This window comes from Cicer arietinum, chromosome 6 (assembly GCF_000331145.2).
Source record: "Cicer arietinum cultivar CDC Frontier isolate Library 1 chromosome 6, Cicar.CDCFrontier_v2.0, whole genome shotgun sequence".
Taxonomy (NCBI): domain Eukaryota; kingdom Viridiplantae; phylum Streptophyta; class Magnoliopsida; order Fabales; family Fabaceae; genus Cicer; species Cicer arietinum.
In genome coordinates this window covers 62221066-62248780 of record NC_021165.2, presented here as the reverse complement: position 1 = coordinate 62248780, position 27715 = coordinate 62221066, and the positions used below count along the sequence as shown (strand labels likewise).

General features: G+C 30.7%; 1 protein-coding gene, 1 long non-coding RNA gene and 1 other non-coding gene across 3 annotated transcripts; all 3 read right to left on the bottom strand.

The window, feature by feature from the left end:
• Positions 1 to 13833: 13833 nt before the first annotated feature.
• On the bottom strand, positions 13834 to 13961 carry LOC113787323 (small nucleolar RNA SNORA69). Its single transcript, XR_003473830.1, has one exon. It is a non-coding gene; the product is annotated as a small nucleolar RNA SNORA69 (small nucleolar RNA).
• A 6138-nt stretch (positions 13962 to 20099) lies between these two features.
• On the bottom strand, positions 20100 to 20822 carry LOC140920988 (uncharacterized). The gene is made up of 2 exons (XR_012163805.1): positions 20704 to 20822; positions 20100 to 20537 (listed from the first exon to the last, which is right to left on the bottom strand). It is a non-coding gene; the product is annotated as an uncharacterized lncRNA (long non-coding RNA).
• Positions 20823 to 25091: 4269 nt separating this feature from the next.
• Positions 25092 to 25969, bottom strand: LOC101504290 (NDR1/HIN1-like protein 1). Its single transcript, XM_004506159.4, has one exon. It carries the CDS (start codon positions 25887 to 25889, stop codon positions 25230 to 25232), a length of 660 nt encoding a protein of 219 aa, XP_004506216.1. The 5' UTR covers positions 25890 to 25969; the 3' UTR covers positions 25092 to 25229.
• Positions 25970 to 27715: the final 1746 nt, after the last annotated feature.

The window sequence follows — 27715 nt, the reverse complement described above, 5'->3', positions numbered from 1 at the left end:
AAGCGATAAAGTTTAAACTCCACATGATTGGGTCTTGTACCCCACATATAGACGAGTATTAAACTTCACAAAGAGATGGGGTTTAAACTCCACAACGATGAGTATTAAAATTCACAAAGAGATAAGGTTTAAACTCCACATGGATGAATATTAAATTTCACAAAGAGATGAGGTTTAAACTCCACATGGATGAGTATTAAACTTCACAAAGAGACGAGGTTTAAACTCCACAAGGATGAGTATTAAACTTCACAAAGAGATGAGGTTTAAACTCCACATGGATGAGTATTAAACTTCACAACGAGATGAGGTTTAAACTCTACATGGATGAGTATTAAACTTCACAAAGAGATGAGGTTTAAACTCCACATGGATGAGTATTAAACTTCACAAAGAGATGAGGTTTAAACTCCACACATATAGATGAGTATTAAACTTCACAAAGAGATGAGGTTTAAACTCCACATGGATGAGTATTAAACTTCACAAAGAGATGAGGTTTAAACTCCACATGGATGAGTATTAAACTTCACAAAGAGATGAGGTTTAAACTCCACATGGATGAGTATTAAACTTCACAAAGAGATGAGGTTTAAACTCCACACATATAGATGAGTATTAAACTTCACAAAGAGATGAGGTTTAAACTCCACACATATAGATGAGTATTAAACTTCACAAAGAGATGAGGTTTAAACTCCACATGGATGAGTATTAAACTTCACAAAGAGATGAGGTTTAAACTCCACATGGATGAGTATTAAACTTCACAAAGAGATGAGGTTTAAACTCCACATGGATGAGTATTAAACATCACAAAGAGATGAGGTTTAAAGAGATGAGTTTCAAACTCCACATGGATGAATATTAAACCTCACAAAGAGATGAGGTTTAAACTCCACACGGATGGGTCTTGTACCCCACATATGGATGAGTATTAAACTTCACAAAGAGATGAAGTTTAAACTCCACACGGATGAGTCTTGTACCCCATATATAGATGAGTTTTAAACTTTACAATGAGATGAAGTTTAAACTCCACACAGATGGGTCTTGTATCCCACACTGGATGAGCTGGTGCTCCACATGATTAGATAATACTCACTTCGCATAAATAGTATATCTCCATCATTGAATTGATTGATTATTTTCTGCATAATAAATGTGTATATTGGAATTATCTGATTATGATAGATGTGGATTATTGTTAATTTAATCGATGAGTTTTTATTAATTATTGGAAGTAGTTGGTTATTATAGAGAAATCTTAGTTATATCATTAATAGTTCTAATGAATATTTTTGGATGAAGGCGAGTGTCATGATCGATTTTTTTCTGGTTACCGCTCCGGCTGAGAACAATATGAGACTGATGGGGATGTCGAGAGTTGAGAAGTCCTACCTCCCTTGAGAAGAGTGACTTCCTTCAATTAGGTTAGTAGATCAAGAATAAGTAGACATAGTATCTACATCGTACTTTATTTCGGGATTATATATTATTTGCCCAGTTTTGGAAATTTTAAATATTAAAGATTTTTCAGTTGTAAGGATTTATTTTGAGATTTCATAACATTACTTCTTTCGAACAATTCATTATTTATTACAGTACCTTATTCTCTTATATAATTTTGAAATTTTTTTTCCATTATTACCTCAGTTTTTATACCTACGTAACTAGGCGTTACACATCGACCATATAAATTAGAGAAAAATCAAAACAAAAAATCTATTATTTTAACAATAATTAAAAAATTATTGTAAATAAAAAGAAATCTACCGTAAATGAATAATTTTGTTCAACCCATTTCTAGTTTGTGTGATAATGGATGATTTTTGACATTTGATGATAATTGATGAATGTTGTTGGTATAACGACAACCACGATTGTTGAAAAATTAGTATGATTTTCATATGTTCCTACCAACTCAATATTGTTGTTTTTAGATTGATAATTGATTAGACAGCTTAGCCTAATTGAATAGATGAGTATAAAATATAGAAACAATAGGTTAAATGATTAGAAGAAAATATTAATGGATTAGGTCATGGACTAATCAATTAGGCACTTAGGTTAATAAATCAAGGAATTAGAAAAACTCTAGAAATAACCTAAGTATTAATTTGAGAATAATTGGTGGTGATTAAATGATTTTGTTGATTAATAATAAATTAGGTAATTGAGTTAATTGATTAGGAAACAATCAAAATTGAATAAGTTTTTTTTGAAGGATCAAAATTGAATATGAAATTAAAAAATAGTTATAATCACAAATTATTCACTATAAATTGATTTATTACAAATACAAAAAATTAAATTAAATGAAAGATACTTTAAACGCTATAATTAAATCGAAGATAAATAATTAACATTTTCTTATATTTCATTCCAAAAAATATAAGATAAGTTTGTTTACAATTCACTCCTAATAGACTACTTTGGACCCTAAATTAAGATTAATTGAATATTAACATAAGATTAATCGATTAAGTTAAGATAAAATAAATTAATTGATTAATTAGACATTGATAATTGATTACGGTAAAGTTCAGAATTGGAAAACGCCTAAGTTAAGCAATAACCTAATAGAACTCAATTAATTGATTAGAGTGATATTTAGGACTTAAATTGGTATCAAACAAGAATAGTGGATTAATAGGTCTTAGTTAATCGATTAAAAAGGAACTTAGAACTAGGAAATGGTAAAATTAAGACTTAATATATTAAAGGTTTAGGGTTAATCATTTAGGGGAGTGATCAAAACTAGAAAATGGCCAAGTTATCTATTAATCAATTAGAGTCTCAGTAGTAATCGGTTAGATTAAGTCAGAATAATTAATTAAATTATTAAATAAATAGTAATAAGAAGTTATATATTAAAGGTTAGATTAATAATCTATGATTAAGTTAATAAAGTTAAATATTGTTGATATGATGAACATTAATTTGGTAGACATAGATTGTCTATGATGAAATGTTATGACCTATATGTTATATGTTGCATTCATATAGTAGGACACGTTGGGAATTGTGACATGATATAGTTGGAGTTCGACGCTTGAGGAGACATTGAGATAGTTATTAGTAGGAATGTTTTACATAAAGGCGTGGTAATGCTAGGGTTGTATATTGAATATTGAATCACCCTAGCTAACCACACTTATTTGTGGAGTAGCAGATGACTTATCTACCCGTATCAACCAAGAGATAGAAGGATCCGGCATGAATTAGTTAATAATTAGGATCGTTATTATGTATCACGCATTTACTAATATCAATGTGTGATATGTGATGATATTGATTGTGCATTTATTTACCTTTACTCTTCTTGATTATGTCTTGAGAATGAATATTCATCTTCGTTTGTTTCCATTGTGGCTTCTTACACACTCAATGTGTAGGTAGATGATGAGATGACAACAAATGAAGAAATCAATAATGAAGAAGAGACATAGTAATTCACATGTCACCAAAGCAATAAACAAATGTTTATTTTTTTTTTGATTGTCGACATGTTAGTCAACCAATAAATTTGGAATTGTATAGAGTCAACTCTATTTAATGTGACAATATAGGGGTTGAAATTTTTTTACTTTGTTATTTTCACATGTTTTTTATTTGTGATTTTTAATGTGTGAATTTGTTTTATTTATGGATAAACTCTACTCATATTTAAATTATATTTGAGGGTGTCACAATAGGTGCCCCCACTTGCTTTCTTCAGTAGAATGGCTTTTGAGAATCATTCATGTTGATTTCAATAAGGACAAATCATAGTAAGATTGAAAGATCTAATAATGATTTGCATCTTCTACTAAAAGGAATATGGACTATCTTTGGGTACGTGGATTTGAAGGTGAGAATGGGGTTGTTTGATCTTCTTAAAAATTGGGTGTCGGTTCGATCTCAACTTAGAAAACACAATATTAACTTCCCTCTTTTGTGCTCTAGTTGTAGTACTCGCATTGAAACAATCAATCACACCTTTAGAGATTGTCTATGGGCTGACACAAATATGGTTTGGTTCTTTCTTAACTATCAATTTTAATACTCCAAACCAGGTATCTTATAGTGATTGATTGAACAATTTTATTCTATCAATTAACAAAGAAAACATAAGTCCAACAATCAAAATTGGAATCGTGACCAAGCTCTTAACATTGATTTGCATAAGGAGAAAAACCAATGAGGCAGTAATACTTTGAATCAATTAAATCGAAAAATAGGAAGAACTTGTTGAGATAAAAACATTTTTTATGTATGTTTTAATGACAACAAACCTTATGAAATAAATAATTAAATGATTGCACTTGAGTATTATTTAAGGAACATGAATTGCATAAGTGAACAAACAAGAAGTCATTCACATAATCAAAGTGCATAAGTACCAACTCAATAATGAAAAAATCTAAAAAAAATATATCATATATCAATCATTTAAGATAATGATTATTACATCTTCAAGATAAAATCTTCATGAAGAATGTGATCAAGTACATTCATACAATAATCAATAATCACACAATGATATAAATAAAAGCAAATCATGTCTTAACTATATTGGAAATTGATGACAAGATTATTTTGGTTTGTTAAAAACATAAGACGGAAAAAATGAAGAACATTCTGGTTTATTAAAAACAAAAGTCTTAGAAAGCAAGATTGCTCTAATTATTAAAACATAAAAAATGAAGATCGATCAGGCTTTCACAACATCAATCCAACAACGTTATGGGTTAATAAGAACAAAGCCTTCTTGAATTCAAGTTTGTTCTAGGCTACGAAAATGCATTAAGCTACATGGCAAATCATCAGTATTTATTACAACGGAACATAACTGTATACTCAATATTTTTTTGAACATATTCGTCAAAAGAATCAACAAAGTTAAAACAATAAATAAAGAGTAAATAGCACGATTAATCTCCAAAATTGATGGCTAAGATAAATGATTACTCTTCATCATATGCGTATTTTTCATTGTTTTTAATCTTATTTATCTTTTATTCATTAGTTAATTTAAGCAGTTATTTGATATATTTTGTTAATTTTATTTCTTTGCTTTAATGAAATTTTAATGTTCTTATTTCCTTGATTAAATAGAGATTTTTCGGAGTTTTGCGTTGTTACTTTGTTTTAATGCAGTGCTGAATTTTAGTGAGAAATCAACATGACCTATGTGGAGTATTTAAGCTATATATGGAGTTGTAGATATCAAATTGAAGTCAAACCAAATGAAATTTAAATCTATGATCCATAGCTACAACTTTCATGAATACACCGAAATCACATTCAGACTCAAACGAGGCGAAAAATGCACTACACTCTAAACAAAATATGTTGTGCGCTTGAAGCACGCCTGAAGCGCATTTCGCGTTGAAGCCTCTTCCAATCCGCACCTCAAGTGCGTCTAAAGCGCATGACGCACATCAAAACACATTAAAACTCGTTTTTCTCACTCTTTAGGCATCTTTTTTGACTATTGGGAAGTTGGAAGACTTGTGCCCTAGCAAAGAAACTCAAAGACGACTGTTTCTAACACCACTGGAGCAGTTTTATCAAGAATCATTCATGAATGTTTCTTGTAATTCTTCTCTAATCTCTATCTTTTCTATCTCTATCATGAGTAACTAAACCTTATTTGTTAGGGATGAGTTTAACAAGATGAAACCCTTAATTTTCTGATTTGATTTCTATTTATATGAATGAAGTTATTGAATTATTTTTCTTATCTTTTTGCTTAATGCTTTTTATTGCTTGATCAACATTAAAATGTTCTACGATTCATATTTTAAAACAGGAGTGAACTTTATGAATGCTCGAGATGAGAAATTCATGAATTTTTAGCCTAGGGATAGATGCAGGTCATGAAACCACTTAAATTAGTTGCAAAGACAATAATTTAACAAGATAATTCGTGTACGGTACTGCTTAATTCTAATCTTAAATCCACTAAGGAGTTAGAGGTTACTTTGGAATTAAAGGTTCTGTCACTAAGACATTAGGGCAAGAATAATAAAGAAAATTCGGCAATAATTCAATAAAAGAATTCAGTAACTAGGATCAAATTAGACACCAAAGTTGGATTCGAAGTGAAACTCATCCCTGACATTTTTCTTATTATAAAGGTTCAATTTTATTACTGTTGTTAATTTTAAATATTATTTCAATCAATCTGGGAACTTTTTGTTCAATTTTAGTAATTAAATATAATTCAATAGTAAAACGCAATCCTTGAGTTCGACACTCGGTATTATCATTTTAATTATTACTTACAACGATTCAGTACACTTGTTGAAGTGCTATCAATAGACAATGACAACTAGGACAACAAAAACACTGCTGCTGCACTTTTTTTTGCAGAAAACACATCATGTTTCTGAGATAAAGGACTGACATTAGACAACTGTTAAATCCTTCTGCCGCATTTTTTCATAGAACACAAATCCAAGAACGTTCTAGTTTGCAAAAGACTTTGAATGTTCTGGTTTTACAAAAGAATATTCTGGTTATTTTTTTTTATAGGCAAAATTAAAACATATAACTTTCCACAATGAAAACCACAAATTAAAGAGTATCAAGACTTCTCAAATCAATGGTGAAACCTAGAACTAAAGCTGAATGCCCAAAGGAGGAAACCAACCTCAAGATTGATCTTCAAATTTATGAGTTGTGAGCAAGGACACAAGTACATTGTACTTACAATTTTCTGTAGAAAACTCTGCATAATTCTGATTGGAAACAATACCAAACTTATATTTCACAGCTCATTCACCCACTCATTCATGTTTTCCATCAAACCCAAAAGCAATAATGTTCTTCGTTTGTCAATAACGTTATGAGCAACAATATAAACACATGTTTAATTGCTTTAAAACAGACCTAACACTTGGGAAGTGTGTGAAACGATTATATTCATTTTAAACTGAATATTCAAAGTCTTTTATCATCTATAAATTGTAGATCAATTGAAAGATGAAGGCAATAGTTCAATTTACAAATCTACCAACACTTGTTCAAGTAATAACAAGTCAAAAATTCTTCAAGAAAACTCTATCTCTCTTCACTATATCTTTGGATCATCATTTACGGAGTATATCTTTATTCATCTTAAACAAGTGTTGAGAAGTTTCAAGATCCCAAACACTTTTATCATACACATCATTTGTAACTCAAGTCTATCTTTTATGTTAGATTGAGTGTGTTTGTAAAAATCCTTTCAAGGTTGAAAGGTGATTGTAAAAATCATTTTTAGGTTGAAAGGTGAAGATTGTAATTGATCAAGATATGATAAAGAGAAAATGTGTGAAGGAGAACATTCATGTTCTGAAACACATAGTGAAAATCTCACGATTGTGAAGACTGGAGTGAACCAATATACTTTTTGAGTGTGATCTTTCTATCCCTTATATTTAATTATTTGCAGACACAAATCATACTTCATTATAAACTAATTTATTTTATTTACTTCTAACATATCCATAATATTATGGACATTTTATTTTAACCAAGATTGATCTTGAGTTAATTTAAACAAAGCACAAGAATTAAAATTTTAAAAGGATCATAATTCAAACTCTCATTTCTTGTGATTGACATTACTACTTCAAAACTCTATATGGGTTGTGTGAAAAGTTTCACTTCTATTTTAGTAGAAGAAAAAACAATGGTGTAACCTATAATTGACCGGACTTGCAATCCATAAGCCCAACAATGTACTGTTGGATTTGGGTCTCGTATAGTATAACTATGTGTTTTGTTTTTTTAAAAAAAGCTTAGTATTTCCATTACAAATAATAGAAAATTTGATTTCCTTCATCTTAAATCGATTGTTTTCTTGATTCTCATTAACAAAAAAAAATGTATGAATAACTTTTCCTTATGAGTTGAAATTTGAAGAAACAAAATTTTCAAACTCAAATTTCTTGTCTTTGGTTGTGAGGTTCCAATTTTAAACCAACTTGAAGTCTTGAATATTTGTTGAAATAAAATGATGAATAAGGGTAAAAGAAAACTAGAACAGACTAAAATCTTAATGGAAAATCTCAATAATTCAATAGAAAGTGGAAAAATAAAATGAATTAATGAAGCATCAATAAAATAAAAAATTCAACAAAATCTTGAGAAAGAATTTAGCGTAATAATTATTTATTTGATATTATGTCGCTACAAAAATAAAAATGAAAATCATATTGAATAATGAGAAAGATAGAATTAACTAACTAGTATAACTAGCTAATATGGCTAATGAGAAGCAACTAACTAGTATAACTAAACTAGCTAACCAATGTACTTAACTTGTATAACTAACTAACTAATTAACTAATTAACTATTGTCTCTAATAGAAAGGACAACAAACTAAAGATTAAAAGCACTCAGTGGTTTGACGACGAGCAACGTTTCTCCTATGGGTAGTCGGTTCACAATAATAACTCGGTGGGATGCAAATGTATGTTTCATGCAATGAAAAGCTTTAATTGAACAAATTGCTTTATTTTGTGCATCCAATGGATTAAATGGATGATAATGGTCGAAATACATGGTGTAATTTTGACATTAAAATTACTTTGTGCAACTTGTTGATCAAATGGATGAGAATGGTCGAAAGGCATGGTGTAATTTCGACCTTAAAATTATTTTGTATTTCTGATTGATCAAATGCATGAGAATGGTTGAAATGCATGGTTTAATTCCTACCTTAAAATACACACGTAATATTATTCATGTTTACAAGGAAGGACAAGACTTGGAGTGAGTAGATTTTTTTTTTTAAAGAAAAAATAGAGCGCAATAGCATCACATAATTTGACTAACACCCAAGAAAATGAAATACAAAAAGCTTCGGGGGACTATACACAAGCCCAATAAATCAATTATAAGGGATACAAATTACTGCTCCATTAAAAATATTACTTGGAGAGTTCAGAGGGATAAAATCACGGTGAAGGAAAAAAGAGTGTAGTAAATATCTACAAAAATCAACAAAATCTTTATTCAGAAAGACCAATCTTATTTATTGAAAACATCATAAATATTAGAAGAAAATGTATCCACCAATAATTTTTAACAATGTGAATCCTCAAATTTGCAGTATTTTTCGTGCATTGATTGTCTTCTCTAAAAATGTAGAGATAGTAAATCTCATCCTTTATACCATCTTAAGACAATTAAGCTATTTATTTCTAATAGACCGAAGAACAAGATTATATTCCCTAAAAGTCAATTTTTTCAATTGAGAATCTAATTCAATTTATAGCAAACGTCACCCATCTTATAGTCTATTACAATAGCAACCATAACCCCATAAGTTTAGCATGTGCCGCAGATGAAATTCTCAAATTCACAACAAAACAATACAGAGAAGTAGGATAACAATTCCTAATCTTCTGGGGATGCCAAATCAAAATTATCCATTCTAGCAGCAGAACCAGGACAATTGGGAGCAATCCTATTAGTATTACATTTAATTCAATAATATTTTGGAGATGTCAAATCATTTCCTTGATGGTAGGAGCTTTAGAAGAATGACTTCTAACTTGAAAAGACTTGATAATTTGAAACTGTTATATATAATTGAAAACTTGCTCGAAGTGAGATTACTAGATAACAAAACATTGACAATAATCATGTTGATGGATATTGTTTAGACGAAATCTCTCTAAATTGTTTTAATGATAACAAAATCATTTCAAATATTATGATTATGCTTGTTATCTAATATGTGCTCTTGAGTGTATCTAAATTAAAGAACTAGTTACTTATCACATTGATCAAAAGAAGTATCTTTGACACAATATGACATGTTCTTTAAGCTAGAGGATAAATAAGTAGAGGATAAACCTTTAACCTCTAAGATAAATGTTATACAATATCACAAAAAAGATGAATCCACAATAAAATGAAATAAAGATAAATTTGTACCTGAAGACAAATAGTAAAAGGATAAACAAATCAAGAGGATCCAAGACAGAGGATGAACTTATTGTGTCATTCATCCTCCTACATAGGGAATGTTCAAAAGTACCATAGTACGAAAAAGTGTTGTACTTGACAAGAAAGGCAGGACACTACAACTCTTGAAAAAGGAAAAAGTCAAAATTACAAGTCATGTCCTAACTTATGGAAAGGCCAAACCTCCTATACAAAGACGAACTGCAAACTCATCCTTCGAAGCTCATGCACTACAAGGACAACTAAATGACACTTTTGTAAATCAGATTAATGACCATGGACATTTAAACAAATCTTTAACGGTCATTTTATACTTTTCCTCATGGATGGAGCTTCATAACCTTTATAAAAGGAAGATAACTCTTCATCATTCAATACAACAACTACTCATACAAAAGAGAAATACTCAAAGCTAAAAAGAGAAATATCATCCTCTCTTTGCACTTTATATAGTCTTCAACTATATCTTTTAGAGCATCCTCTTAGAAAGTTTTGCAAAAGAGAAATAATCATATTCTCATCACTAAATCTATATATTGCAAGTTCTTATAAACTTGGCAATAGTTGTAAATCAAAAAGGAAAATAGTGTAAGCCTGATGAGACTGAAAAACAAACACATAAAAGAAAAGATCCTGTTAGAAGACAAGTCATTTTGAACTATAGTGAAACTCACAAGTTTGTGAAGAATTGGACATAACCCATTTTAAGTGAACCAATATAAATTTACGTGTGTCCTCTTGACATGCTTTAATATTTATGTTTCTTACATTTATCCTCATATAAATTGCATTTCATCCTCTCTTACAGTATACAACTTTAAAACAATCCACTAGAAATTTTAAAACAACAATATCTCTATTCATCTCCCTTCTAGTGATATTTAGTTACTTCACTTATGTGAAAAACAAGACTCTTACCTTCAAAGCAGACTTGATTTCTGCAGAACCAAATAATGTCAATAGTAAAGATGATGTTGGCCAAAATAGCTCTGCATTGATGATACCAACATTTGTCATTAATGATAAGAAGATTTTGAACTGAAGTAGTATCAATTTGAGAGCAAAAAATAGAGCACAACCAGAAACAAAGTCTATTTGCAATGAGCATAACAGAAAAATATGATTGTCAGTCTCCATTGCATAGTGATAAAGCCCACATCTTAAAATAATTTGACAACCACGAAAAATTTAATTATTATCAATAAACATTTTGTTGTGTAGTAATCTCCAAAACCTAATAGACTTGGAGAGAGAAATGTTATTATCCAGAGTCGACCCAAGAGTCAAACTACTAAAAGCTTGTTATGTTCAGAAACCTTGAATCACTACGCGAAAAAACGCATATTACAGCGCTTTTTTTAAGCCATTTACAGCGCTTTTTCAAAAAAATAAGCGCTGTGGAAACGAGCGCTGTAAATGATACAACATCGCTTCTAAAAAAGCGCTATAAAACATGTAAATACAACGCGCGCTTGTTATGCACATTTTACAGCGCTTCTTCACAAAAAGCGCTGTAATATGCACCCCATTATATGAGTTATGGGTGTGCATTTTACAGCGCTTTCTCAAAAAAGCGCTCTAAAATGCACACCCATAACTCATATATGGGTGGGCATATTACAGCGCTTCCTCAAACAAGCGCTGTAATATGCCCAACCATAATTTCATATATGGGTGTGCATATTACAGCGCTTCCTCAAAAAAGCGCTGTAAAATGCCCACCCATAATTTCATATTATGGGTCTGCATTTTACAGCGCTTTTCTTGTACATTTTACAGCGCTTTCTCACGAAAGCGGTGTAAAAGGTGCACCATTAAAGCGCTTTAGAACAACATTTTACAGCGCTTTTTAAAAAAAGCGCTGTAAAATGTGTGTGTGTGTGTTTTTTTTTTAAACGCTGTAAAATAATTATTTGAAATGAAAAGCGCTTTTTAGCTTTTTATGGCATTTTTTTTAAAAAGCGCTGTCTTTTATCTTTGTATCCAAAATTATTTTGATCCAAAATCACTTCACAATCAGTAGAACAGAACATATTATAGACAATCAGTAGAACAGAACATATTATAGACAATCAGTAGAACAGAACATATTATAGACAATCAGTTCACACAATCAGTAGAACAGAAATCAGAACTCTGTAACTTTATTAACATATATGTAACTCTGTAATTTACAACCTAAGTAACTACATTCAGATACATATATACAACCTAATTTACAACCTAATTACCTACATTCAGATACGTATATATATATAACCTAATTTACAACCTAAACTACATTCAGATCCATATGCATGTTCATATATTGTGTCCTATGATCATTTACATATAATAACTAACAGAATATACATTATATGCACTAGCTACCATATAATATTCAGATCCCTTGCCCAGCAGCAAGCTATTTCCCAGAAAATCAAATAATTTTCATGTCAAGCACGTACTGACACCATTCTTCCTTTAATTCCATCAGATCTTCCTCAGAATATGATGGACTGGAATTGGCAAAGTACTGCAATATAAAAATTGAACATATTATATTAAGTTAGTATCAAATATATAGATAATTTATATATGAAAATCATATAATGCAAATACCGTACCGTTTCTGGGATAATAGTTTTATTCTTCTCAACAATCTCCTTCATGAATCTCAATATGTAGTACCCACAGTCGATGTTATTTGTTTGACGAGGGCACTTTATTGAGATCCATGTAATGTTATTAGACTTCTGCTTCGACACTTTAGCACCTCTTTGAGCTCGATAAACTTTTAAGGCACTATCGAATGAATAAATGTGATTATTAGAGCATGAATATTTATATATATATATATAAATATTCATGCTCTAATAATCACATTTATTCATTCGATAGTGCCTTAAAAGTTTATCGAGCTCAAAGAGGTGCTAAAGTGTCGAAGCAGAAGTCTAATAACATTACATGGATCTCAATAAAGTGCCCTCGTCAAACAAATAACATCGACTGTGGGTACTACATATTGAGATTCATGAAGGAGATTGTTGAGAAGAATAAAACTATTATCCCAGAAACGGTACGGTATTTGCATTATATGATTTTCATATATAAATTATCTATATATTTGATACTAACTTAATATAATATGTTCAATTTTTATATTGCAGTACTTTGCCAATTCCAGTCCATCATATTCTGAGGAAGATCTGATGGAATTAAAGGAAGAATGGTGTCAGTACGTGCTTGACATGAAAATTATTTGATTTTCTGGGAAATAGCTTGCTGCTGGGCAAGGGATCTGAATATTATATGGTAGCTAGTGCATATAATGTATATTCTGTTAGTTATTATATGTAAATGATCATAGGACACAATATATGAACATGCATATGGATCTGAATGTAGTTTAGGTTGTAAATTAGGTTATATATATATACGTATCTGAATGTAGGTAATTAGGTTGTAAATTAGGTTGTATATATGTATCTGAATGTAGTTACTTAGGTTGTAAATTACAGAGTTACATATATGTTAAAAAAGTTACAGAGTTCTGATTTATGTTCTACTGATTGTGTGAACTGCTTATGGTATTTGAATATGTTTTGTTGTTGTGTGCACTGATTGTGAAGTGATTTTGGATCAAAAATAATTTTGGGTACAATGATAAAAGACAGCGCTTTTTAAAAAAAGTGCCATAAAAAGCTAAAAAGCACTTTTCATTTCAAATAATTAATTTACAACGTTTAAAAAAAAAAAACACACATTTTACAGCGCTGTTTTTAAAAAGCGCTGTAAAATGTTGTTCTAAAGCGCTTTAATGGTGCACCTTCTACAGCGCTTTCGTGAGAAAGCGCTGTAAAATGTACAAGAAAAGCGCTGTAAAATGCAGACCCATAATATGAAATTATGGGTGGGCATATTACAGCGCTTTCTCACAAAAGCGCTGTAATATGCCCACCCATAATTTCATATATGGGTGTGCATATTACAGCGCTTTCTCAAAAAAGCGCTGTAAAATGCACACCCATATATGAAATTATGGGTGGGCATATTACAGCGCTTTCTATACAAATTAGTTACACACTATAGTTTATAATACAAATTACAAGTGATGTTTAATTACTTACAATTTTTTGTTCAAGGCGTGCATATCCCATACGTGATTTCTTGTATGGGTGTTTTGGGTTGCTTGCCCGTTCGCGATTTGCCTTACTAATATTCTATATAAAAAAAAAATAGCAATTGTGTAAAAATTTAAAATACGCTACGAATATGAATAATAAAACACAAATGCTAATAAATTAATCACTTACGACAAACGCCGGGTCAGAACGTTTGGAAACAAATGCACTCCATTCATCCTTTGATATATAATGTTGATATATCTTTGGAGGTTCAGCATTTGTGTTTCCTTCTCTATCTTTTAGATAGAAATTTGAGAGATGGGATCTAAATCCACGATGGATTTTCCCAGCAACTCTCAAAACATATGACTTTCGTTCCTCATCAAGAACAAAAGTGGTCTGCAATGAAAACAATTATAAGTAATGTATTTTACAGAAAAAAAATTATAAATGACAAAAGAGTAGATCAAAATATTTACTTGAATGTCATTCCAGATGATATCTTTGGCATCCTTCAACGCCTTATCTCTCCAGTTGTCTATTGTTATTGGGACATTTTGACGAACAACAGCCCCAATGTAGCTTACAAACATGGAGCTGTTGGGGTCAACTGGCTGACCACTCTCGTTCCAGCCAACCTAATAAACTCATATAGTAAGTACATGCCCTAAACCCTAAAAAAAGATAAAAAAACACACAGCAAACAGAGTATATATAGTATACCTCAAATTTAATGCCACTGCTCCGTGCTTTAATCACCCTTTGCATGATAGTTGCACCACGTTTGACTTCTTTTTCGTAAGTCTTAGAGGTGCCAACTTCTTCATTTTGAACTTCTAAATCTTTGTTTGTATCCATTTAACTACAACAAGTTCAACATGCACTTTAGTATAACATCAACAAGCTCAACATGGATCATGCATTATTATAAACAAACTCAACATGTATCAGTATATCTTAAAAAAGCTCAACATGCATTCTAATGATTACAAAAATTTAATAACATCAATACCTGAATAATGATGGTTCGAAGAAAGACGAAATGCAAAGAAAAGAGGGTTTGCAGAAAGTTCACAGAAATATGGTTCACAGAAATACGGTTTGAAGAAATACGTAATGAGGGTTACGTATTTCAATGAAAATATATTGTGTGAAATGGGAGAGATGATCTTGGATGGAAATAAGGTTCGAAATGAAGGAGATGATCGTGGAAATAAGGTTCGTAAAGGACGGGATGATAGGGTTTGCAAAAGAAGAGAAGAAATGAAGGTTGAGATGAAGGTTACGTAATGAAGAGGAAACTGAAGAGGTAACTGTTATATATACGTAACACTTTTACAGCGCTTTTTATAAGCCTTTTACAGCGCTTATTTTGTAAAGCGCTCTAAAAGGCTTCTTTAGTTAAATTTTTAAAAGGCTCTTTTACAGCGCTTTTTTCAAATAAGCGCTGTAAAAGACCTCCGTGTGTTATTATGTTATTTGAATGCCTTTTACAGCGCTTTTTTCAAATAAGCGCTGTAAAAGACCTCCGTGTGTTATTATGTTATTTGAATGCCTTTTACAGCGCTTTTTTCAAATAAGCGCTGTAAAAGACCTCCGTGTGTTATTATGTTATATGAATGCCTTTTACAGCGCTTTCACACATAAGCGCTCTAAAAGGCTTCTTTAGTTAAATTTTTAAAAGGCTCTTTTACAGCGCTTTTTTCAAATAAGCGCTGTAAAAGACCTCCGTGTGTTATTATGTTATATGAATGCCTTTTACAGCGCTTTCACACATAAGCGCTCTAAAAGGCTTCTTTAGTTAAATTTTTAAAAGGCTCTTTTACAGCGCTTTTTTCAAATAAGCGCTGTAAAAGACCTCCGTGTGTTATTATGTTATTTGAATGCCTTTTACAGCGCTTTTACACATAAGCGCTCTAAAATGTCTCTTTATGTTAATTTTAAGAGGCTCTTTTACAGCGCTTTTCCCAAATAAGCGCTGTAAAAGACCTCCGTGTGTTATTATGTTATATGAATGTTTTTTAAAGCCTTTTACAGCGCTTTTCCACATAAGCGCTCTAAAATGTCTCTTTATGTTAATTTTAAAAGGCTCTTTTACAGCGCTTTTTCCAAATAAGCGCTGTAAAAGGCCTTATTGTTTTTGTGTTTTGTTATGTTATGTTATTTTTTAAACAAGCTCAACATGCATGCAAAACCCACATAGTAGTAACTGGTCACCACAAAAATCCCTTCCTCTTCACCAAACTCTTCTCCTTTTATGCATCTTCTTCACAAACATCAAAGCTTACTCTTTCACAATTCAATCTCCACCTCAACACCCTTTTTATCTCTTTACATTCTCTTTCCTTCTTAAATCGAAACTTAATTGGTATTCAGGATCATTGCCATGTTGCGAAAAATGGGTTTGTGTCTGGTGTTTTTGGGGATTCCCATGATGCGTACAAGGTGTTTGAAGAAATGGGTTTGTGTCTGATGTTTTTTGGATTCCCATGATGCGTACAAGGTGTTTGAAGAAATGGGTTTGTGTCTGATGTTTTTTGGATTCCCATGATGCGTACAAGGTGTTTGAAGAAATTAGGTGTCTGATGAATATTATTTTTAAAGCTTTTTTACAGCGCTTTGTCAAATAAGCGCTGTAAAATGTCTTTTTTACTCACTTTCAAAAGAGTCGTTTACAGCGCTTTGTGTGAAAAGCGCTGTAAAAGGTATAAAACACTCATTATTTTATTTTTAAAAGGATCTTTTACAGCGCTTTTTAAGATAAGCGCTGTAAAATGTCTCTTTATTTTATTTTTGTGTTTGGTTTATTTGGGTTGGGATGACATTAAAAACATTTTTATCATTGTTTATTGGATTAAAAATATTGTTATCATTGTCTTTATCACAATACTTTAGGAGATGATGAATTATTAGAAATGAGTATTCTGAAGAATCTATATATATATATGCACTGAGCAAAAGAGAATCTCTCTATTCAGTTCAGTTCAGTTCATGTAAATTACTAATTTATATTCAGTTCAGTTCATGTAAATCAAGCTAAATATAAAACACTCATTGTTACATGAACTTGGTATAAAACACTCAAATCAAGCTAAATATAAGCAGAAAATAAATTAATCAGAAAATAAATTAATCAGAACTTAGTATAAAACACTCAATTCAGATTACATGCATATTTACAATAACACAGTTCAGATTACATGCATAGCTTATATAAAACAATTAAACATATATATACATTAAGATGCCCTTCTTCTTTTCCTGGTGACATTCACATTTGTTTGTCCATTTACAATACGAAACGATGGATTAATCCAAATTCCCTCATCATGATCATCTCTAAGATATAAACCATCATCAGTTGAATCAATTTCATGTGGTTGTTGTGATGTTGCAAATAAAAGATCATTACCAACATCTTCATCATTATTGTTATCATCACTTATTTTATTGGTCGATAGGACAACAGACCATTTATCATTAGAAGGATCAGTGACATAAAACACTTGTTGAGCTTGCGACGCTAAAATAAAAGGCTCGTCTTTGTATCCCACCCTATTAAAATCGACAAGCAAGAATCCTGACTCATCAATCCGAACGCCATTATTATTATCGACCCACTTGCAACCAAATATGGGAACACGAAACATTGTGTAGTCTAACTCCCATATGCGCTCGATAACCCCAAAATATGATAGATTTGCATATATTGGGTTTTTGTCTTTTGCACTTGAGACATGCATCGCTTCAGCTACGAGAGTGACTCCACTATTTTGCATAGTGGTCTGATCATCTTGTTCTTTGGTATAAAATGTGTAGCCGTTAATAACATAACCAGTGTAAGAAAAGACATGTAAGCTCGGACCATTTGCTAGCCACCTCAATCTATTTGAAATTGATCCGGGGTCTATATCAAATTTTGACATTATGTGATTTTTTAACCATGTTACAAAACTTCGATTGTGCTCTCGAGTTATCCAATTTTGATTCCTATTCATGTTCAAACGAGATAACTGATCAATGTGTATTGTAACATACGGTTGAACCTCATCATCATTGTGCAGAACATACAATTGTGCCTGCTCCCATTCTGTCCTTGATATAGTCAGTAGTCTCCTTCCAGTTATCCCTTCTCCTGATAGTCTTCCCGAATGACGAGACATGGGAAGCCCTATGGATTCAACATTGGACAGATATTCAGTACAAAATTCAGCAGCCTCTTCAACAATGTATCGTTCAGCAATACAACCTTCTGGTCGACTTCTACTTTTTACGTACCCTTTTAATATTTTCATATATCGTTCTATCGGATACATCCATCTCATATAAGCTGGCCCACAAAGTTGTGTCTCCTTAACCAGATGAACAGTAAGGTGAACCATTATATCAAAAAACGATGGTGGGAAATACATTTCAAGCTCACACAAAGTAACAACAATTTCCCTCTGCAATGTCGGTAATTTCTGAGGGTCGATCACTTTACTACAAATTTCCCTGAAGAAGAAACATAATCTAGTTAAGGCTAGTCGAACTTTTTCAGGTAAAATGGAACGTATACCTATTGGTAGCAAATGCTCCATTATAATATGACAATCATGGGTCTTCAAACCTTTTAACTTGAGGTCTTTCATACAAACCAAATTTTTAATGTTCGAAGAGTATCCTTCTGGAACTTTAACTTCGTGTAGAAATTTACATAAAACAATTTTTTCCTTTCTAGATAGAGTATGAGCGGCTGGAGGTAGATATGTGCGATTTCCTTTCTTTACTGGAGCCAGTTCATTTCTTATTCCCATATCGACCAAGTCCAATCTTGCATTGACGCCATCTTTAGACTTTCCTGGAACATTGAGTAACGTACCAATAACACTTTCAAATACATTTTTCTCAATATGCATCACATCGAGGAAATGTCTTACATACAATGACTTCCAATATGGCAATTCAAAGAAAATTGACTTTTTCTTCCACCCAGTTTTCACCAGCTCTCCCGCAAAAGGTTTGCCAAATTTATTGGTCAAACCTTGTACTTTTTCAAGTATTTGATATCCAGTCGGTGCTAAAGGAGCTTTACCTTCCTCTGATTTTCCATTGAATGCATTTCTCCACCCACGATACTGATGACTATAAGGTAAAAATCTACGATGTCCAAGAAACACATTCTTCTTACAATGTTTCAACCGCATCCAATTTGTACTCTCTTCACATATAGGACATGCACACTGACCTTTAATGCTATATCCTGATAAATTACCATATGCTGGAAAATCATTAATTGTGCCGAACAACATAGCCCTCAAATTGAAACATTCTTTCTTATACCCATCATAAACTTCCACACCTGTCTCCCACATACTTTTTAAATTTTCGATTAGAGGAGTCAAGTATACGTCGATATCATTCCCCGGTTGTTTGGGTCCAGAAATTAACAGAGACAACATCATAAACTTACGCTTCATACATAACCATGGAGGTAGGTTATATATTACCAAAATCACAGGCCACGTGCTATGTGAGATGCTTTGAAGACCATGTGGATTCATTCCATCAGTAGAAAGTGCAAGTCTTAGATTTCTTGACTCTATCCCGAATTCAGGATACTCGTGATCAATTTTTGCCCATTGTGGGGAATCTGCAGGGTGTCGAAACATTCCATCTCTAATTCTTTCATCTGCATGCCATGTCAAGTGTTTTGAATCTTCTTCACTGCGATACATGCGCCTAAATCTTGGTATTATAGGAAAATACCACACGACTTTTGCTGGAGTAGATTCTTTCTTCTTATATCGAGAGACATTGCATTTCGGACACGCCTTAAGTAGTTCATATTCGTTTCGAAATAAAATGCAATCGTTAGGACACGCATGAATCCTTTCGTAACTCATTCCAATAGAACACAAAATCCGTTTAGCCTCGTAGGTTCGACTGGGAAGTTCATTATCATCTGGCAACATATCTTTTATGAGTGTTAATAATTCTGTAAAGCTTTTATCAGACCATCCATTACTCGCTTTTAAGTTGTACAACTTTAATATCGCTGACAGTCTTGTGAATTTAGTACAACCATTATATAATTCTTTCTCTGCATCACTCAACAAACTTTCAAACATTTTAGGACAATCTCGAAGATCTTCTTCAACTGCTTTTGCAATCTCATCAACTCGGTCCGGCTCATATGTATCTGTATCGAAGTCAGTTGAAGCATATGTCGAACTATTCTCAAAATTAATGTTTCCTTTTTTTTTTTCTCACCATGTCTTATCCAACATGTGTAGCTTTGATCAATTCCATTACATACTAGATGTCCTTCTAATTCATCTTCTCTAACACGTTTTCCAAAACAACATTTTAAACAAGGACAAACTACTCTATTTGGATCTTTTGCATTCTTCACTGCAAACTCAACAAACTCCTTCACTCCAATTTCATACTCTTTTGACAATCGATTGGCTGAAATCCATTTCCTATCCATATTATACCACCTATATAAATGCAGTAACAAAAATAATAAGCTTTCAAAACATATCAACAAGTTTCAAAAAGAAACCAATATCAACTAACAATTTCAAAACAGAACAGATCATGTGGTATGAGTTTTTGACAATTTTTGACAATTTCAAAACATAACAGATCATGTGTAAAAAATACCTTAGACAACGTAGATGGCCGCACAGTACGTAGAGGATATTAGGGTTCCCAACGTATATAATTATTTGAAAGATGTAGAGGATATGAGGGTTTCCAACGTATATAATTATTTGAAAGATGTAGAGGAGATGAGGGTTTCCAACGTATATAATTATTTTAAAGATGTATTTTACAGCGCTTGTGAAAAAAGCGCTGTAATAGGTAGTTAAATTCAATGAAAGCGCATGTGTTTTACAGCGCTTGTGAAAAAAGCGTTGTAACTGATACGCGAAAGCGCTTCCTTTTACAACGCTTCTTTGACAAGCGCTGTAAAAGCCTTATAACGTGATGCGCAAACGTTATATGACCTACTACAGCGCTTGTTTTACAGCGCTTTGAATCAAAAGCGCTGTAATAGGTTCCGTTATTTTTAAAATATAATTACAACAGCGCTTGTGTTTAGTAAGCGCTGTAAAATGGGCGCTGTTAAATGTCATTGTTGGCGTAGTGAATAATATACAAGCTTCTCTAAAGTTTAAAACTCCATAATTATTTAATTTCTAAACTAAACGATCCAATCAAAATTAAAAATAGTAGTGTTAGCAAGAAAAGTAGTCAAGTTGAAGGTAATTTGCAAAAGAACACGAGGAACCTTCCAATGGTCATTATGTAAAAAATAGTTGACAGTAACATAAAAATGAGATTGTTTTTCCTCATAAATATTAAGGATAGAAATAAAAAATCTTCCAACTAAACATCGACTTACAAATTAATATTACCATCTTATCAAGTTACCATTTATTGTTTGTCTAATATAGAAATTAGCTTAACTTTGAGTACATTGTGGATGGAAAGTTTAAAAACGAGAAATGAGGAATGGTTCACAGTGGAAGTTGGTGGAACGAGTTAATTCGTGTTTCTTTTAAAATCTACTGAACCTTACATTTCATAAAGTTGCAATAATGTTGAAGGTAAAAGTAAAACTAACAAACCGCCATGAATCTTTCTTTCAACATTAACGGTTTTTGCCTTTATTTCCTCTTGTCATACGTGGTCCCGCAAAATTCTGTGTTTATGTTTTTGAAAATATAATATTGTAAAATTGCTGTACCAAAAAATAATTATATGATCACGATGGATGTGTATGTTCTTAATGATTCCTTTCAATATTAAGTATAAACGGTGCCTAATTGAATTAATGTTGATATAATTAGACCCACGTCTTAAATTTAAATTTAAAATTTCGCAGTTGTGTGTGAGATTTTTAATATTTTTTTTATATTAAAAAGTAATTATTTTGTAGTTTAAATATAATTAAAAGTTAATTAATTCTACTATAAATAGTGCTATTATTTTTACAATAGATTTTTCATTAATTTAAAATTTATTTTATTTTTGCTTTAATTGCAGTTTTAGTTCCTCTATTATTATCGATTCATTGAATTAATCACTTAATTTAAAAGTCAACATTTTTTATCTTTTTTTTAGATTTTTGAACTAAAAAATAACAATTTGACATATTTTTAATGATGTGACATATAATTATATGATATAAAACCATCTAGATGTATTAATTATTAGTATGTCATTAATTAAATTAAAAATATGAAGAACAAAGTTTTAAGTTGAAATCTAAGTTTTTATGGCGTTTTATTCAAATTTTATGGGTGTTAAACATTCTATGTCATTGTATATGTAAATGTCACATTATTTAAAACATATCACGTCATTATTTTTTAGTTAAAAAATTAGAAATGATCAAAACTGTCGACTTTTAAAATAGATAGATCAATTTCGCGAATCAATAAAAATAGGAAGATTAAAAATATAATTAAGTCTTTATTTTTTTAATAACTCTTTTATTTTCATAGAACAAATTTTAATGAGGAGTAATTTGAATAATTCAATTAATATTTTTTTTTTCATTATTTTGAACAAATAAAATAAGATCAATTATTTTTCTTAAAGTATATGAAATATTTCTTTTTCTTATATATAAAATCGGAGGAAGTGGTTAATTAGTGATCGATCCAAGGTAATTTTAATACAAATTTTGAATCCTTGCATTTCATATAAAAATTTCCCAATATAAAATGTACCAAGTCAACTAAATCAAATCTTGTCGATCTACAATACCATGTTAAAACATATACATGCATGTCTATATTTTTGGAGATATTTTAGAAACAAATATATATTAATTTTGTTTGAGAAATGAATTGAACTTATGACGTATTTGTTATTTCAACTTTCTAAAATCATCAAATCGTGTTATGATTATTTGAAACAAACATATATAATAAAATGACAGTACAATATAATTTAATTAAAAGCATATATGAAAAGTTTTATACCTTTAGTGCATAATAAAATATAGTCTCGGAATTGTTTTACTAATGCTTAAATTTTGAACATATTGCACCAAAATATACACTATGATTTAAGATATATATTTTATTTTAGTGAAATTTTAGTTCAGTAGTTGACAAGGAGTTGGTCTCTTGATGAGTTTTGGAACCCAACTCATAAATTTTTTTTAATAAAATAAAATAGATTTTACAATTACTCGCTTTCTTTTTATTCTTAAGCATCAGATCAGTAGAATAGTACAAGTTAAGATATATAACCAAGAAAATACAACAAACCAAACCAAACAAAACCAGTGAAACACTTTGTCGTCGTCGCCTTAATTAAAAATTAAATACTAGGTTATGAATGTGACGTGTGTTGTGTGAACTAAGGACATGATCCTAAAGCTATGGGAGCATTCATGAAACTAATAATTAATAGTACTAAAATTAAAATGTAAAAAAATTAGGGGCTCTCTTCCCCTCTAAGTACCAAAAAAATATGTAAAAAAAATTGACGCCCTTTTTCCTTTTTATTAAAAAATGTAGATGACTTGAATTTCAGTACTTACAGAAGGAATAAACCTCAAGGTTTAAACGTACTTACAACTTACTCAAAAAAGTCATCAGATTAATTAACAACGAAAGATGAATTCTAGAGGATATGACTAACTCATTATTAAGTGAACCAAACACTTTTTTTTTTTCAAATGAAATCTAATCGCAACATTTCTACGTGCAATGAAATAGGATTTCTCGATTTTTTCTTTGAAGTTAATTAAATAAGTTTTGAGTTTTTATAAAATCTTATTATTTTATTTTTAGTTATAATAAATTTTTCTATTTACTGTTATTTAAATTTTTTTTCTTCATATTTTATATCAACTATTGAGTATCTTTCTAATTTTAAAATAATCTTTTGCAGTAATAATTGGGACATTTTAAGAACTACAAAAATTTAAAATTTTTTAACAAACAATAAATTAAATATGAATTTTTAAGCATAAAAAACTTAAAAACTCATGTTTAATTCACTATTTTTTTTTATTTTAAATATATGTTCTAAATATTCTTGAAAAAAACATAAAAAAAATTAAATAATATTCAATAGTTATTTTAAGCTCAGAGATAAAAAATGAAAAGAAATTCTTTTAAGAGAATAAAAGTTGATGATTTTTTTTATAAAAATTAAAAATAAAATAATAAGATTTTATATAAACTAAAAAATTTATTCAACCTTTTTTCTATTGAAGACTCTAGATATTTTTCCATTGAAAACTTAGTTAATACTTAATGCCTAGGGAACATAGTTCGACTCTAAATGTGCACCTCACTATTTTATCCACCATTAGACCATATTTTTTAGACATTCATATCAGACAAATCCTAATATCTATGCGATTTTTCTCTCTCAAGTTTTCTAGTTATGCGATTTTGTCTCCTTAAATTCAAATGAATGATTACATAGTCCTCCACTCAATTTTTATTTATTTATTTATCAATTACTGACGTGACATTATTTTGGTAAATAAATTAGAAGTGTTATTTGATACACATACTTGCTACTTTTTTAATTATTTTCTAAATTAAATAATGTCAAGTTTGCAATGCTTTTTAAATAAATGAGTGAATGACTATAAAATCATAATGGGATGAATGTAATACTAAAATTGTTTATTTAAAATTAGAAGGGAACAAAATTGCTCAATTAAAAAACTTTGGGGAAAATGTATTTAAGGCTATATTTAATATAGAACGAGGGATCCAATGTTGCTTCCTTCCCAAATAACAAGACAGCCTTGGTCGACTAAGTATAAGACCTATATCAAGTTTCTATAGAATAAATTATTGTTGATTAATTAATTTATAAGTTCGATCACATGACAAAATAAAATTTAATACGCTATATTAAGTTGAAAAATTTAAAGATTATGCATCAATAATATAATTATTTAGACAGTTATTCAATCAAATCTCATTACGTAGATCTTTGTTGATGTAGTTTTTTTCATATAAAACTTATTATATATCTAACAAATTACTCCTAAAAACAAAATTAACTAAAATACTAAGGAAAATAAAAATAGTAAGAAATTTGTAAACAGCAAAAGTAGCACGATGAAGCGCATGATCTAACAATAATTCTAACAGAAAATTAAAAGAAAAAAAGAAAAACTAAAATCCTTACACTCATGATGACTAAACGTCAACACTACAACTTTGCAAAAGCTGAAACTTAACCGCCGGAGCAACAACTCCGATCCCATTATTCCGATCACCGGCGAACCTAACATAAGCCGGACAGTTAACAAAAATATGGTACCTTCCAGAGATCCAACTCCCTACTTTCCACTTAACCCTTCCGTTAACTTTAACGTTGACCAAAACCATTCCGTTATTCTCATCTTGTACTAAAGCGCTAAGTCTAGACGGCGAAACGGGAACACCAACGCCGTAAATAAACGGCGACCAAACGGTAAAATCCTTATGACCTTGGTAAGTGTCAGGAATTACCGTGGGGAGTGAGATCTGCTGGTTTTTATAAGAGCCGTACACGTGGAGTTTTTGATAGTAAATTCCGATTCTGTTGTTTGGGTTATGAATTGAGAGTGTGACTTGCATTGTGAGAGTAAGTGTGTTTGGTGTTGGAAAAGGTGAAGAAATTGGAGATGAGATGTTGAACGTGTAAATTGTGGCGTCTTGGATTGTGAAACGTGGTTTTGTAGGTTTGAGAATTATCCATATTAAGAAGATCGTTACGAGTATTAGAATTATGAGTGATGCTATCGCCGCCAGTATGCGGTGGAGGAGTTGGCGGCGGTCTTCGTCGTCGTGGTGGCTGCATTCTTTTATGGACATTGTATGAAGCAATGTTTGATATGATTGTGTTGCAATATCTCTACTCTCCAAATTTAGAGAAAGTTTCTAGCACAATGTTTGCATTTATATATGTAGAGGAATAAAGACAAAGAAAAATAAATGAAAATAATAGATAGTACCAAAATCAATGAGTTGGATTTTTTTTTTGTTGGACAAGGTATTTTAGAGATTAATTGTTTAGACTAATCAGGTCTTTCAACATGGCTTCTTTTCTATGCATTAATTAGTCCGAAATTAAATTCACAACAACATGCTTAAGATAACTATTTAATTATCTGTTAACTATGTTGTACGATGTTGGGTAATTTGAGTTAATTTATAGAGTTAATATTTACAGGGATTGGTACACTACCTTGTGTTACATAAATTGAGTGGGGTTCTATTATATAGGTGAATAGTGAAGAGTGAAGAGAAGGGTAGGCCCAACAATAATTAATGGAGAGTATGGGGCAGTACATGCCAATTCTGGCCAAAAAGTCAATTGCTGCACTCAACTTGATCTCATTTAAAATATTGAATAAATATATATATGGTATGGTACGTACGATTATATTTTGTTGTATCAAATCACATTTAAAATAGCAACTGTACCGTCTAATATATTGCAGTGACCGCGGGCATGTAATTTTTACAATATCGAATTCAATTTCTACTTACCATATATCAAACTCTCACGTTCAAACTCACACTTCTAAGCTTCCTATAATTAATAAAGTGATTCAACGTTTCTAAAAGTTATTTGATTGAATGTATTATTTATGTTATACTCTTTCTGACCGTCTTGTTGTTCACATCCACGGATATAGAAATTATTAATGGAGACAAAATTATATATTATAAATGTTTATGTAAGAAAACATCAATATATAAGCAATAAAATAATAATATAATTATCATTAACTAAAAATTTGAAGATTACATAAATTATATTACTTTATATCTACAAAATTATAGATATTTTTTCATTTACCAATTATATTTTTCTGTGGACTTTTGTAATTTAAGTTATTGAAAGATTTTTTTTTCTTTTTATTTTCATTTTCAATATCATCAAATATATCTTCTACGATTTTAATGTGATCAACAATCATTCAACAATCAACATTTCATGTCGTTGAACATTTAATTATTCACAAATAAAATAATTTAATAATTTTTAATGGGGTAATAATTAATTTTTAAAAGAAGAAAATTATTCAACAACTAGAAGCAAAATACACACACAAGTGCGGGCAGCTTCCCCCCAACCACTTTGTCATAGACCTATGTCTAGGACAACTTTGATGCTAGCATGAGTTATTTTATTGTGAATTTAGTGATTACAACTCTGTTGTTGCATGTATGTTGAATTTATTAGGTTATTATTGTTAATGAAATAACCTATAAAAGTTACCTATAAAAATGGATGGCATACTCCAACTTGAATACTACAACCAGTTCACATCCAATAGATTAATAACACATCAGCAGATAACAACACTTCATACTAGAAACATTTCAGAGGAATGTTGTTGTGTGGGTACGCCAAACATGTCTATAGAATTCTTTAATAAAACTTTTCTTTGGAGGATTGGTAATGCTTTAGGAACTATATATATATATATATATATGCATGCTTAACGTAGTTCATCTCACCTCTGTCTATTCAAGAGGTCATTTTGAACGTTTATGTGTGGAACTTGATCTTAGCAACAATATTGTTCCTAAAGTCATCCTCCAAACTCTTGCAGTTTGGTCCCAAACTTCGAGTATGTGGGTCATTGGGCCTACATTCAGTCTATTTATCATGTGGGATGTGTCATTAG

Coding starts and splice junctions, on each gene's coding strand:
- LOC101504290 (XM_004506159.4), bottom strand. CDS start 25,889: ATGTCCATAAAAGAATGCAGCCACCACGACGACGAAGACCGCCGCCAA.